We start from the raw sequence: 15,334 nt of genomic DNA, 5'->3' as shown, positions 1-15,334 counted from the left end.
AAAATGGCTGGCTTTTTTTTCTCAAGGAAATCATCTGAAATATATGGAGAAAAACGTTTGCAGTTTATCACTGTAGCATTATAGAATAGAGAAAAAAATAAAAGCAACTTAATTGTCAAACAATACATATATTTGATTTTTATGTGGTATTAAAAGATGTTAAATAACATGGAAAAAGAATTGTAACAATGTTAAATTTTAAAAGTTACATTTAAAATTATATTTTGAAATATACATAGTTATATTTATTCTAAGATAATTATTTCAACCATGCACAAAAAGAACTGAGGCAAACTAAGGTGATATTTTAACAATTTCTTCTGATGATAGAATTATAGCTCTTTTTCTCATTCTTTATATTTGTTCAGAATTTGTATATTCTTTATATTTGTACAGAATTGTTCTGTAATGATCAAGTATTATTATTATAAACAGATAAATTCTAAACATTTAAAAAATTGATAGAAAATATGCGGCAAAGATAAAATGTCTTTTTAAGATAAATTTCCTTTTTCTTAAATGGATCATTAGACTCAAGTATAAAATATGTATGCCTAGATATTAATCTCGTATATAGAAAAAATAAATTGTAATCCTTGAGTCATCTAAATTGGTTGTCAAGTTTCATTTGGTAACTGTTGTTCAACATTAGTCTCTTTCTTAAGTTTTCTCACTCTTTTTGTTTTGACGTCTTTCAGGAGCAATACCGTTTCTGCTATGATGTAGCTTTGGAGTACCTGGAATCATCTTAGTTGAGTGAGACTCTTTAAAGTGCATCCATGAAGAAACCTGTTCATCTATTGAGCCAGCAGCTGTTGTACCTGTTACACTTGTGCAGAAAGATTTTAACGTGGGGGGTGGGAGACTTTTACATTTGAGAGGTAAAAGTATTTTTCTTATGAAGTTGGGTATCTTAATAAAAAGGACTGAATTAGTTTTTATTACTATATTAAGGCATCAACATTTCATGCCACATAAATTATATTTAATAAGACCCAGATTGAAATGAGAACGTATTGGTGTTTGTACAGTGAACATGCCACCTTTTTTCTCATGGTTTCAGTAGAGCAGCTACCACATGTTGCATGAGTTCATACTTTCTACGTGGCATTTTTCTCCCTTTCTAAAATGAAAGCTGATGAATCTTAAAAGGAAGAAGAAAAGAAAAGCTGTGCAAATTCATAGTAAAGTTCATTTTTTATGTTTCCAGTGTAGCAGATCTCTATATAAATATATAAATATATATAACTGGCTTATTTTCTTTTAATGTGCAATGATGGCTGGATCATTTAAAGTTCTTTTTAGAAAATAACATAAGCCAAAGACTCAAGTGTAAATATGTCTATATGGAGAAAGCACATTATATTTATTGGTTACTTACATTCCTTTTTTGATGGCTAAAATACTACCACCACACAATCATCTTTTTTTTCTGAAGAAAGCTTTTTCTTTAGCTAAAATCAATTGTAAACGATTTTTGTAGATTATTTTTTGTATGTTTTAGTGTAAGTAGAGGATAAACTTTTTATTCATAAACCAGGAAGCAATGTTCTTTATAGTGATTCTCTTGTGTACATGCTTGTGAATTAAATTTGTGTAAAATCCCTTGGCAATTGGGTCTTTTAATATAGGACCAAATTAATACATTTTGCTGAAAATGTATAGTTTTTCACAATTTCATTAGGTAAATAATGGTTTGGTGATCATACATGAGAAATGTACACATTAAAAGGCCTTGCTGACAACTTGCACAATGTTGAACGTAGCCTTTAAGCATCATTTAAATTTTAAAGGAATTGAGTTTTTCAGCCTGTGGCCCACCACTGGTCAAGAAAACAAGATGGCAACATATATGCTTTCAGGGTCAAATTTTAGCAAACTGTAAACTGTCAGGGTGATAAAATGTTTCTCTTGATGTTTACATGCACAAGCTTTGGGTTCTGACTATAAAAAGTGTGAACAAATCAATGCCAGATTCCTGTTTTGCGCATTGTCATGGGATTCTTAAGTGAACCTTTCTAAATGTGGTCTTGTTCACATGCTCCACGTAGCTGTAACTTCACATCATCAGCTTGCAGTTTGTAATTGACTAAAGCATTCCAGTGTCCTCTTTCTAGATTGCCAGCTCATGACATGGTGCTTATAAAGATTTAATTAAAGTAAGAATGAAATAAAGTTTTTATAATTATAACAGTTATTGTTTGCACACTATTTTTTCCTCTTAATGTTCATGCATTCACCACTAAATGAGTAGCTTATTCCTATACTCGTTGATACAAGTAGGCCACAAAAACTCTATTCAAAGTAAAACTAATTTACAACCTCTAGTTTCTTTTATTTTTATTTTCTTAATTGAATGCCAAAATGTCCAATAGGTGGAGATGGAAAAGGCCAGGAGATTGACATCATTTTTTGTTTGTTGGTTTCTATATTTATCCATGTATGTAATACACATTTTCCATTTATGTATGCCACTATCCATTTATGTAATACACATCTTACTTTTTTCTTATAACCAACATGACAAATGGTACTTATGATCCCTGTTTTACAGATGATGAAATGGAAGCTAATGAGAAGGTACATGATTTGTCAACAGATTCATTCTTACTTAGCAGCTGTGTCTTTACCACTAAACACATTGTTTCCCAAATGTCACAAAGATAGACAAAAAAATTTAGAATTTCATTTCTATTCTTCCTCATTAATCAATTTTCTCTTAAAGTATTATTATCATCATGGACATCTTCAATCTCCCATTTGCTATGTACTTCATTAGAAAATGTGTGACTTTTAAAAAAATTCAGATAAAGCAACCTTTTCCTAGGAAAGCTGAGTTTCATTTAAACACGGAGGCATTTAACAAAAAAATCCACAAACTCGCCAAAGATTTTTTTTACCCGGTAATGTTTATTATGTTATCCTATAGAAGATTCTGTTTTGACCCTGACTTCATTTCTGCTCATGATTGCACCACACACCAGCAAAATTATCATGAGCACAACTGTCCACAAAGCTCAGAGGTCTGTGCGGCCTCTGAAATTCAAAGAACAAGAGTTCTCTTTCTTTGTAACAGGAAATTGAAATATCATGCTTGCTTTGTTTGGGCACCACAGAAGCCACTTTGTCAGGAGACAATGGGAGAGGGGTTGCCTGTTGCTCTCAAAACTCATATTCAAAAGCTCGTATCTTATACCCTTAAGGGCTCCCTAAGTAGTCTTGTGCATGACTATGTTCTCCGACACCCCCAGCCGTGTCCCTCTGGGCAGATGTCCTGGTGCTGGCTGGGGGTGGGGTCCTCTTCCACTGGCAGAGCTCTACATGCTTTTCATAGTTTAGGGCTTCCTATTCCTAATTTAGTTATTCCTTAAATGGCTGTCATGTGGTTGAATTTTATAGACCCCCTTTCTATAACTATCACTAAGGAGATGTTGGAAGTGTGTGGGCCAGAGACACACCAGCAACTGGGAATTTTTGAGTTTTAAAACCATTCTTGGAAATAAGTGTTATCTCTCTTAGAGCTGTCTCCTAGCCTTTTCTAATACTTAGGCTTTGGAGTCTGTATTAGGGTTCTCTAGAGAGACAGAACTAATAGGATAAATATATAAAGGAGTTTATTAAGTATTAATTTACATGATCACGAGGTCCCACAATAGGCTGTCTGCAAGCTTGAGGAGCAGGAGAGCCAGTCTGAGTCTCAAGATGGAAGAACTTGGAGTCCGATGTTCAAGGGCAGGAAGCATCCAGCACAGGCAAAAGGTGTAGGCAGGGAGATTAGGCCAGTCTTGTCTTTTCACGTTTTTCTGCCTGCTTTATATTTGCTGGCAGCTGATTAGATTGTCCCCACCAGATTAAGGGTGGATCTGCCTTCCCCAGCCCACTGACTCAAATGTTAATCTCTTTTGGCAACACACACATAGACACACCCAGGATTAATACTTTGTATCCTTCAATCCAATCAAGTTGACACTCAGTATTAACCATCAAAGTCTTTAGATAAAGGTGTTGCTGTGTTGCAGCCAAATGATCTCTGACATTGAAAGATAAACAAAAGGGGAGAGAGATTTTTTGCTTGGACATGAAGAGGCCACATGTTTGTCTCCACACTGATGTGCTGATGTGCTCATTCAGTATTCATCTTACCACAAGAATCTCTTGAGTTCCAGGCATTCATGTCATAAACTTGGAAGTCAGACACCAACGGCTGCTCCTTCTCATATCTACTCTCTTCCCAGAAAATGGTGTAAAGGAAGAGGTTCTTGGCATCTGAACTTGATAGATACCAGTAAATACTAAAATGCAGAAGAGCAGGGGCTGGTTGTAGCTCAACTGAAAATATGAGGTGGGCAGTCTACTAGCTTTGGAAGACCACCTTTGAGATTTGCATTTTTTTTTTTTTTGAGATGGAGTTTCCCTCTTGTCGCCCAGGCTGGAGTGCAATGGAGCGATCTTGGCTCACTGCAACCGCCACCTCCCAGGTTCAGGTGATTCTCCTGCCCCAGCCTCCCAAGTAGCTGGGATTACAGGCACCTGCCACCGCGCCCTACTAATTTTTGTATTTTTAGCAGAGATGGGGGTTTGCCATGTTGGCCAGGCTGGTCTTGAACTCCTGACATAGGGGATCCACCCGTCTCGGCCTCCCAAAGTGCTGGGATTACAGGTGTGAGCCACCATGCCCAGAGATTTGCCTAACTTTCAAAGGGGAGTGACAATTGAGCATTTATATTTAATTTCTGTGCACTTTGGCAAGCATTCTTTTTAATAACAAAATAGCCAAAATAATCCGTCACATACCCTGGGTATAATATGTAATATTTACCCTATAAAATGTTTCCATAGGCAGAGATTCCACATCCTTCCTAGACTTATTTCAGTGTTTTAGTAAACACCCCTATTTAGTGTAGAGTCTGTGTGCCATTTCATTCAACACTAAGTAAAGATAGAAGGCAGCTGGCTGTGCCTCCCTTAATCATTTCTACTTACATATTATTTCATAGTCTCACAGCTTAGGGAGGTTTGGAGTAGAAGAGATACCTGAATTTGTTCACAACTCCAGTCTATTCAAGCAGTCTGCAGAGTATTCGAGTATTATTATATCTCTCTGAAACTAAAAGGAAAAGCTCTGTCTTGGGATCTACTTTAAGTAGCTATAAGTGGCTTTTGGAATATAAATTGGCCAAAAATCAATGGAAATGTGGTAGATATATATGACACTTCTGAACTTCCAGCTTCCTCCAAAGTGAATTGAAGTGCTAACCTGGAAGATAACGAACAACACAGAGAACCTGTTGTTATCAAATCCGGAAAGACACCAATGGAGAGTTTCTAAACCATTGAAGCAAACGTAGGTCGCTATGGAATATCTGAAAGCTCCCTCTTTAATGTTAAGACTATGTTGAAACTAATCAACTACATCGGAATAAATCAGCACTCAATTTTCTGTGTTAGATGTTAAGTATTGTCAATCATTTAATACAACTGGCAAGTCCATCATCATGAGATGTTATCTGTCATAAAATGCCTTCCTTCTCATGTTCTCTGGGCAGATTTGGTTAGTCTTTTAGGATATATTAGTCTTGATTCAGTCAGGAATATGTAGCACTTAGGCCATAAGAATCCAACCCTCGGTACTTAGATATAATCTATGCAGTCTATTCAGATATAGAATATGAAGAACAGGAATGTCTAAATTGAGTCAGCAATGACTTCTTTTCTTATTTTTGTATTTATTTTATTTTATTTTATTTTATTTATTTTATTTTATTTCTTGAGACAAAGTCACTCCATCTCCCAGGCTAAAGTGCAGTGGCATGATCTCAGCTCACTGCAACTTCTGCCTCCTGAGTTCAAGTGATTCTCCTGCCTCAGCCTCCCGAGTAGCTGGGATTACAGGTGCACGCCACCACACCTGGCTAATTTTTGTATTTTTAGTAGAGACGGGGTTTCACCTTGTTGGCCAGGCTGGTCTCAAACTCCTGACCTTGTGATCTACCCGCCTCGGCCTCCCAAAGTGCTGAGATTACAGGCATGAGCCACCATGCCTGGCCTCTTTTCTTAAATAGAAATTAGAATGTACAGATAGGCAAAGTCCACGCGTTTAGATGATGCTGTGTGGTTGGGGAGACAAAATCTAACTGAGAAAGTAGAAAAAAATATGATGTCATGGCATCCACCTACTATTTGTTGAGAAAGGAGCCGGAAATTCATGCCTGCAAGACCAGCAAGGGACCATGAATGTGGGAAGTGAGCCATGTATATTTAAGAATGGTCACTCAGGTCATATTATTACAATGAACGTCCTTAGCTTGTGTGTTTCCTAATAGGAATATTTTTCATCTCTACAAAAAAATTCTGCCTCCTAGTTTTATTAAAACACATGTTCGTATTGATTAATCTTGCATTTTCCCACTGTTGATTCAAAAATGGATACTAGATATTCTGCCATATTCAGCTGTACTGTAAGAAACACAAAAAAATGTGAGTGATAATAAATGGTACCTGCTGTTTGACATGCGGACAAAAGGGAGCAATGTGGGGAGGGCTGCCCCCACTGGGACTCGAAAGCACATTCAACACTTGCAGCAGCACTACCTTCCAGCAGCCTTTGCTGCACAGGAATATGGACCCAAGCATGGCCCATTTCCCAAGAGAATGTAGAAATCAAAATGTTTAGGTTAATTTAGAAATTTTTTGAATGTTGGTAACCAATTAAGTTTAGAAATAAAGACAAAAACAAACCTCTGGCCCAATTCTGTGCAGAACAAACAAACCCTGTCTGAAGGCTACACTTGCTGTGGTTGTATAAGAGCGTCAGGCACCCAGTCTGTGACCTCCATTATGGAATAACTGGTTTTACTGTTTTAACCTTTTTAAATCATTTAAAAGAAATATGAGTTTTAGCTGCCTTAAAAATAGCTATCATAACTGTTTTCCGTACATATTCTTTTTTCCTATTTGCCTTGTTTCCTCACATATTTTGTATGTGATGAATCTTGTAGATGAATCTTGACTCCTAAGATAAAAAACAAAACAACAACAAAAACAAGATCAGCTTCTCTTTCTGCTCATTTGTACCTGGACTAACTTCAGAAAAGCGTGTTTCAGAAAATAATTCACACATTTTACCTAGTAAGCACTCCCAAAAATGATGAGTAGGAGATAATTCTTCTAGAAATAATAATACTGAAAACTCAAAAGGGGAGCAGTTATTCTGTGAGCCGTGGGATGGCCAGAACCATTTTAGTCACAAGTGCAGAATAGCATCTGTGGAAGCATCGCATTTCCAGATTGTGATGATGCCTGCTGACTTCCATGGCAGGTGTAAAGCAGTGTGGGCTGTTGCCAGCTCACGATGGGAACCTGAACTCTAGTTCTATAAATCTAATTACCTGAAGCACAGTCAGCAGACCGAAATTGATTTCTCTTCACCTTCATGTTATATTCTTGGAATGACAAAGTATGTATTCATTAATTACTTATTTTTCAATGTCAAGTTTTTTATTGCCTGTGATCAAATGTGATCATTGAGGAAAAAGAATCTCATTTTCTCGTAAGAAATTAGAGGATTGATATTTTACTCATGAAATTATAGAATGTTAGAGGGACATTAGAAATTATCTAATCCCCTGTCCTTGTTGTTAAGGTTAAGAAATTAAAACCTAGTGAAGTCATATGTCTATCTGAAGAGGGCCATCCCGTAAATAGTTGAAGCTTTGCAGGCTGTTGGCTTATGTTACCTTGTTGCCAGGAGACCTTCCCTTGAAGATTTGCTGAAGAAGGTCTTCAAACAGGAAGTAAGTGATAGAAGAAGGAATTTTCAATATCAGGAAAGGAGAAAGAACAATGGATAGTAGAATTATGGGTACCTACAAAAACATTATTTACATGTATTTGTCTCATATGTCATTTTTGATGATTGAAACAAAAAAATTCCAACACCATCTGAAACTCAATAAAATGATAGTTAAAAGTGGGAAAGAAAAGACATCTAAGGAGAAGTGAGATTTTTATACTTCACTCGACATGGTAAAATACTGATACCACTAGATTGTAATACATCACATGTTGCAGTATAATCATTAAAGAAACCACTAAGAAAAGTATATGAAAAAATATGCTCAAATGCACTATAAGTGAATCAGGATGGAATCCTAAAACATGTTCACATAACCCACAGGAGGGTAAGGAAAGAGAAACAGATGAATAAGAACCGGAGAAAATAAACAGAAAACAAATAAATGACAATTGCTAACCTATCAATAATTACTTTAAAAGTTTTTTTAAAAAGCCAGTAAAACATATAATTTGACAGATTGTGTAAAAGCCAACTACAAAGAACATGACCCACCTATATAATATGTATAAGAATATCAGTTCATATTCAATGAAATGGGTAGGTTGAGAGTAAAGGGAAGGAAAATGGTGTATACCATGCAAACATTGAATTTAAAAAATCATGAGTAGCTATAGTAATATCTGCTAAAGTAGACTCATGCAAAAATAAAATTACTGCAGACATAGAGGGTGATTAACTAATGATAAAAGGATCAATCCACAAGGAGGACATAATAGTGCTAACGATACATACCAAAATACAGAGTCCCCAAATGCGTGAATCAAAAAGTGATAGAGATGAAATAGAGAAATCTACAATTATGGTTGGAAACTTCCAATGCCCCCTTTCTGCAACTGGTAGAATTACTAGACAGAAAATCAACAAAGATATAGAAATCTACAATACAATCAATCACCAGATCTAATTGATGAAATATAGAATACTCAACAGTAGAATATACTTTATTCAAGTTCCTATGGAACATTTATTTACCAAGATAAATTATATCATGGACCATAACACAAACCTCCACAAAACATATTTAAAATAATTCTGTACAGTATGGTCTTTGGCCATAAAGATATCAAACTAGAATTAAATAACAGAAAGACAGTAGGAAAGTCTCTAAACACATGGTAATTAAGCTATACTCTACCAAGTATTTCATGAGTCAAGGAAAAAGTTTCAAAGAAAACTGTTTAAGAAGCGAACTGGAAGAACTGTAAGTATCAAAATTTCTGAGAGAGAGCTGAAGTAGTCCTGAGCAGGAAATTTATAGCATCAAATGCTTATGTCTGAAGTGATGGAAGCTCTCAAATCAATTACCCAAGAACCTATCTCAAGAAAACACAAAAAGAAGGAAAACAAAAGCAAACGGAAGGAAATAATAAAGATAAGAGCAGAAATCAATGGCAATGAAAATAATAAAACATTAGAGAATATCAATAAAAAAATTCCAAAAATATTAATAAAATCGATAAATCTCACAGGACAGACAAAAATTAAAAGAAAAAATAAATACCAAGATTGAAACAGAACATCATTATAGATACTGCACACATTAAAAAGATAGTTGAGACAGCAATCCCATTACAGCAATCCCATTATGGCCAAAAGAACATAAATCATTCTGCCAAAAAGACATATGCACTTGTATGTTCATCCTTATGCTATTCACAATAGCAAATACATGGAATCAACCCAGAGGCCCATCAGTGATAGCTTGGATAAAGATAATGTGGTACATACACATGATGGAATACCATGCAGCCACAAAAAAAGGATGAAATTATGTCCTTTGCAGCAAAATGAATGGAGCTGAAGGCCATAATTCTAAGCAAATTAAGGCAGGAACAGAAGACCAAATAGCACATATTCTCACTCACAAATGGGAGCTAAACATAGAGTACACATGGACATAAATACAGGAACAGTAGACACTGTGGAGTACTAGAGAATGCGGGGCGAGGTGTTACAAAACTATCAGGTACTATGCTCGCTTTTAGGGTGACAGGATCTGTACTCCAAACTTCAGCACCACACAATATTCCCATTTAACAAACCTGCACATACACCTACTGTATCTAAAATAGAAGTCGAAATTTAAAAAAAGAGAATATTGCAAAAAAAACCTTTATATTAAAAAATTGGACAATTTACAAAAAAAGAGCAAATTTCTGAAACACTACTAACTGTTAAAACTCAACTAAGAAAAAAATGATATTCTGGAAAATATGGAAAATAAAAGCAACCCAATAAAAGCAGTACCATTAAAGAAATTGAATTTATAATTTAAAAATCTCAAAAAAGAAATATCTGAGCTTAGATTGTTTCATTGGAAATTTCTAATAAACATGTAAAGAATTAGCACTGATTCTACACAATCTTTTCCAAGAAAATAGAAGAGGAGGAAACACTTTTGGACTTCCAAGATCTGGACAGGAAAGCACATAGATTGCAGCTTTGCAGAGGACCCAGCTAAGGCATGCCTAGACTTCCTATCCACAGAAAGTATGAGATCATATATGTATATTGTTTTTTAAGTCTCTGAGTTTGTGGTAATTCATTACGTTGCATGGAAAACTAATACAAGAGGAAGTGAAAGTATATATAATATACTTAATATAATTAATGTATATAAAATATACACTACAAACAATGAAGAAACTACAAACACTACAAACAATGAAGAAAATACACATGGCTCCTATAATCCTCATTTCTGTAACGGGCCATGAGACCATGGTTAGTATTTATGGTTTCCCTTTTATGGGATACAGGCCCATTGCCCCATTGCCCTCAACTAGCACCTGAGAGTGAGCTGAGAGTGAGGTAACCCAAATCTTAATAGCTGAAGCATCTAGAACCGCTTTTATTGGGCTGCTTTTATTTCCCGTTAACCATTAATACTGGACATGAAAATACAGAGAGGTTTCTTCAGTTTCCTGTGGCTACTATAACAAGTTACCACAAACTAGGTGGCTTCAAACAATGAAACTTTATCCTCTCACAGTTCTGGAGGCCAGAAATCAGACATCACGGTATTGGCATAGTTGATTCCTTTTTGAAGCTCCTAGGGAAAATCTGTCCCATGCTTCTCTCCAAGACTCTTTGGCTGCCGGTGACCTTTGGCATTCCTTGGATCTTTAACATTCTTGACTTGTAGACGTATCACCCTAATCTATGCCTCCACCTTCTCATGGACTACTCCTCTGCATTTCTCCTCTTCTGATCCATGTCTTCTTCAAGGACACCTGTCATCAGATTTAGGGCTCACCCTGATAATTCAGGATGATCTCATTTCAAGAACCTTACTTTAATTAAAAGTGAAAAAAAAAAAACCCTTTTTCCAAATAATATTACATTCAGAGGTCTAGAAAGCCATATCTTTTCGGGATTGGGGGTGGGGAGCACCATTCAAGCCACAACAGAGGTGCTCCAGAAAAGCCCTTGAATTCTAAACAGTTATCCTGGCCCCAGCAACCGTGTACTTGACAATTAGTATCAATCACCCAATCAGTACAAAAACCTGACACCCCTGTCCACTCCCATGTCTATTGTGTAACTCAAAAGGAGCCTTGAAGCCCAGACAGCAGAGTCAACTTCCAGCTCAATTAAACCATTACTGGGTCCTCTGAGAAATAAAATTCCAAGATCAATATAGCCAAAATGTCAGAGAAGGAAAGCAGAAAACTGTGATTGCTTCATTGGCTGTAATATTGAGAAGAACCTCTCCTACTTTCATTCCTTGTTTCAGCTGCCTGTATCACTGGTCTAGTCCACCAGGGCCAGGAAGCACAGGCACAGCCGTGTGAGGGACCCATCTGGATCCAGGAAGCCACCATTTCTAGGAAGCCAGGGGTACACATGCACATATGTGTGTATGTTCGGATACACGCTTCTAACATATTTCCAAAGATATGCCCCACTACATGTATGACCCACCAGATCATCCAATGATATCCAATATAAAATTATAAAATTTTTGAACCACCTTCCAGTGGTAGATGATCCAAATAAATAAATCCCATGTATTGAATCTAGAGAAAAAAAATATTATGTAACCTTTAACCCCTGAGTCCATAATCTCTTTTTCAAACGGAGAAAGTACCCTTTTGCAGTATAGTCCTTTTCTTACTATTGGGGTATTAGGTTAGTGCAAAAGTAATTGTGGTTTTGGACCATGAATTTTAAATCATTATAACTAGGCTCAAATACATCTTTATTAATCAAAATCAGAACCATTATAATCAACACATTTTTGCCAATGATAAATAAGTTTGTTTATTCTGGTAGTATAAAAATCTGTAGTGGAAAGCATTTTCTGCATCCTGCTGGTTTTGGAAGTGTTTTCCCTGCATAAAGTTGTTGAGATGTTTGAAGAACAGGTAGTCGGTTGGCAAGAGGTCAGGTGAATATGACTGATGAGGCAAAACTTCATAGCCCAATTCATTCAACTTTTGAAGCACTGGTTTTGTGATGTGCGGTTGGGCATTATCATGAGAATTTGGTCTTTTCTGTTGACCAATGTCGGCTGCAGGCATTGCAGTTTTCGGTGCATCTAATTGATTTACTGAGCATACTTCTTAGATGTAATGGTTTTGCTGGGATTCCGAAAGCTGTAGTGGATCAGACTGGCAGCAGGCCACCAAACAGTGCCCATGTTCTTTTTTTGGTGCAAGAAGCTTTGGAGTTTCTTTTTGGTCCAATAACTGAGCTGGTCTTCTCCGGTTGTCATATACAATCCACTTTTTATCGCATGTCACAATCCGATCAAGAAATGGTTCATTGTTGTGGCATAGAATAAGAGAAGATGATACTTCAAAACGATGATTTTTTTAATTTTCACTCAGCTCATGAGGCACCCACTTATTGAGCTTTTTCACCTTTTCAATTTGCTTCAAATGCCGAATGACCGTAGAATGGCCAACACTGAGTTCTTTGGCAACTTCCCATGTAGTTGTAAAAGGATCTGCTTCAATGATTGCTCTCAATTGGTGGATGTCAACTTCCAATGGCCAGCTACTACACTCCTCATCTTCAAGGCTTTCTTCTCCTTGGCAAAACTTCTTGAACCCCCACTGCACTGTACATTCATTAGCAGTGCCTGAACCAAATGCGTTGCGGAAGTTGCAAGTTGTCTCCGCTGCTTTACGACCAATACTGAATTCAAATACGAAAATTGCTCAGATTTGCTTTTTGTCTAACATCATTTCCATAGTCTAAAATAAACAGCAAGTAACAAGTCATTAGCAAAAAAAGAAAAAAACATAAAGCCAGAAATGCCCATTAAATTGATGTATGACATAACCACATTTATTTAAGAATGTATTCCAATATCAAATGGCAAATTCTAACAATGCAAAAACCTCAATTACATTTGCACCAACCTAACAGAAGTATGCAAAGGAAAGGGAATATGAAATAGTGTTTAAATCAAAATCTGGTGCTGTCTAAAACAATGCCCATGGAAATAAAACCAGAGAAGGAAAGCGGAAAGACCAACAAAATATATACTTCAAATAAACAAGACAAATGTTGGATAGTAATATGTGCTAAGCACAGTGATTTCAAAAAGGGTGATGTTTCGACAAGTGACCTGGATCTCCTAAAAGAATAAGGGAAAGGATCCTTTCAATCCACAGCCCTAAAATAGGAAGAGGTTGGATGTGTACAAGAAAGAGCGAGTGGCTAGTAAGGCTGGAGCACACCGACAGTGGTACATGAGGTCCGTGAAAGTGGTCCACAGTGCCCGGAGCTTTGCAAGCCAGAGCCAGGATTTTGAATATATTATTCATCACTGTCTTCCATTCTCTACATCCTCACACTGCATAATCCAGAGCTTAATGCATTGCATTGCACATGGCAAATTTCAATAAATGTTTATTAGACATAGTTTAAGCCAGGCCTAGAATCCAGGCTTCCTTCTTCTCCTGTGTTTTCCCCACTACATCATACAGTGTTTCTGCTTCTAAAAAAGCAGACAAATAAATGAAACCCCAAGGCGTCAGCTCCTGGGAACTTTCCAGGATTATCCTTTGAGTACACTGGATAGCTCATTCCCCTAAGTACTTTGGCACTTCATTTACAGTATTCCTGAATTCAATGAGCTCTTTAGTAAGTAAATTGACTCAGGACCATGAGAAATAAAAAATAAATCTGGGCCTAAGGAGACTATGGCATGCATCCAGTTCAATATCACGGATTGAACATAAACAAAATCTTCTTCCATTCCAGTACAAACTCATAAATGATAGCAACATACAAACATATTTTATAAATATAGAGCCTACTGTGAAAACTAGAAAGATAAATCTCATAAATCAGAAATAGAGAGGCTTTTCCAAAAAGAAAAATGGAGAAAGCCATAGCAGTGAGCAGGGGCTGAAACTGTGTGACCTGGGGGGTGCCAGAGAAGATGGGAGAGAATAGAGCCAAACTGTGTCTGCACAGCTGGGGCCTGAAGCACACCAGCCAGGAGACAAATAGATGCCCTTGACTGAAAGATCAAGATGTACTGAGTCATCCATCTGTACCCGTCAGAGCTGGATAACCTCAAAGCATGTCACTCATCTTGGGTTAAGAGTCCTGAGGATGTACTAGACTTCCAGCACTTCCATTACAATGTATTGCAGACTGGGGCACTTAAAACAACAGAAATTTATTTTTTCAGTTCTGAGAGGTTAGAAGTTTGAAATCAAGGTATTGGCAAGGACATTTTCCCTCTGAAACCTGTAGGGGGAGAATCTTTCTTTGCCTCTTTCTAGCTTCCAATCCTTGGCATTCCTGGCTTGTAGCCACATCACTCCAATCTCTGCCCCCATCTTCACATGCTGTTCTCCCAATGTCTCTTCTCCTCTTATGCTATTAGTCATACTGCATACTGATATAAGTCATACATAGTATCACCTTATTTTAACTTAACTAGTAGTATATGGAATGACTCTGTTTCCAAATAAGGTCACCTTCTAAGGTTCTGAGGATTCAGACAACATATATTTTTGGAGGACACAGCCCAACCCACAACATACAGCAATATAAAACACACCCAGCCAAGTTATTCAAGCTGTGAGGGTAGAATGGGGATATTTTCAGATATATTCAACACTAATGTATACACAACTGCATTCCCAGCTGCAAGAACATCTTTTTCCTCCATATTTATATATCCATAAAATATGGTTTTACTGGATTTTAAATGTTATGTAAATGTTAGACTGTGGGTACCCTGCTGCTGCTTACTGTTTTTCTCTTAATATGTTTTTGAGATTTATTTACATTGGAAATCTAGTTCATTTTAAAAATTACTGTATGATATTTGATTGTAGAGATATAACCTGATTTATCAAAACTTTCTCTTATGTATGAATGAATGTTATTCTCTATTTGCCTCTTAAGCATCAGTCTCTGACCTTCTCTACTTGGCTGTCTGTCATGGGAGGCTAACCTCTTGGATCTGCATCGCCTGGGGTCCCTTGCTTTCTGCCTTAGAGTTGGTTT

General features: G+C 36.7%; 1 protein-coding gene across 5 annotated transcripts in view; it reads left to right on the top strand.

Moving 5' to 3' along the window:
* Positions 1–2,191, top strand: part of PTPRK (protein tyrosine phosphatase receptor type K) — a 559,501-nt gene extending 557,310 nt beyond the window's left edge. For 4 of the 5 annotated variants that reach the window (XM_054556726.2, XM_054556728.2, XM_024247798.3 and 1 more), the window contains one exon: positions 699–2,191. In XM_054556726.2, coding sequence (XP_054412701.1) covers positions 699–752 — 54 coding nt within the window. In that variant the 3' untranslated portion in view covers positions 753–2,191. 5 annotated transcript variants of the gene reach the window in all.
* The last annotated feature ends 13,143 nt before the right edge of the window (positions 2,192–15,334 follow it).

Source organism: Pongo abelii, chromosome 5 (assembly GCF_028885655.2).
Source record: "Pongo abelii isolate AG06213 chromosome 5, NHGRI_mPonAbe1-v2.0_pri, whole genome shotgun sequence".
NCBI classification, from domain to species: Eukaryota; Metazoa; Chordata; class Mammalia; order Primates; family Hominidae; genus Pongo; species Pongo abelii.
The sequence above is the reverse complement of the archived record's forward strand: the minus strand, read 5'-3'. Positions and strand labels throughout refer to the sequence as shown.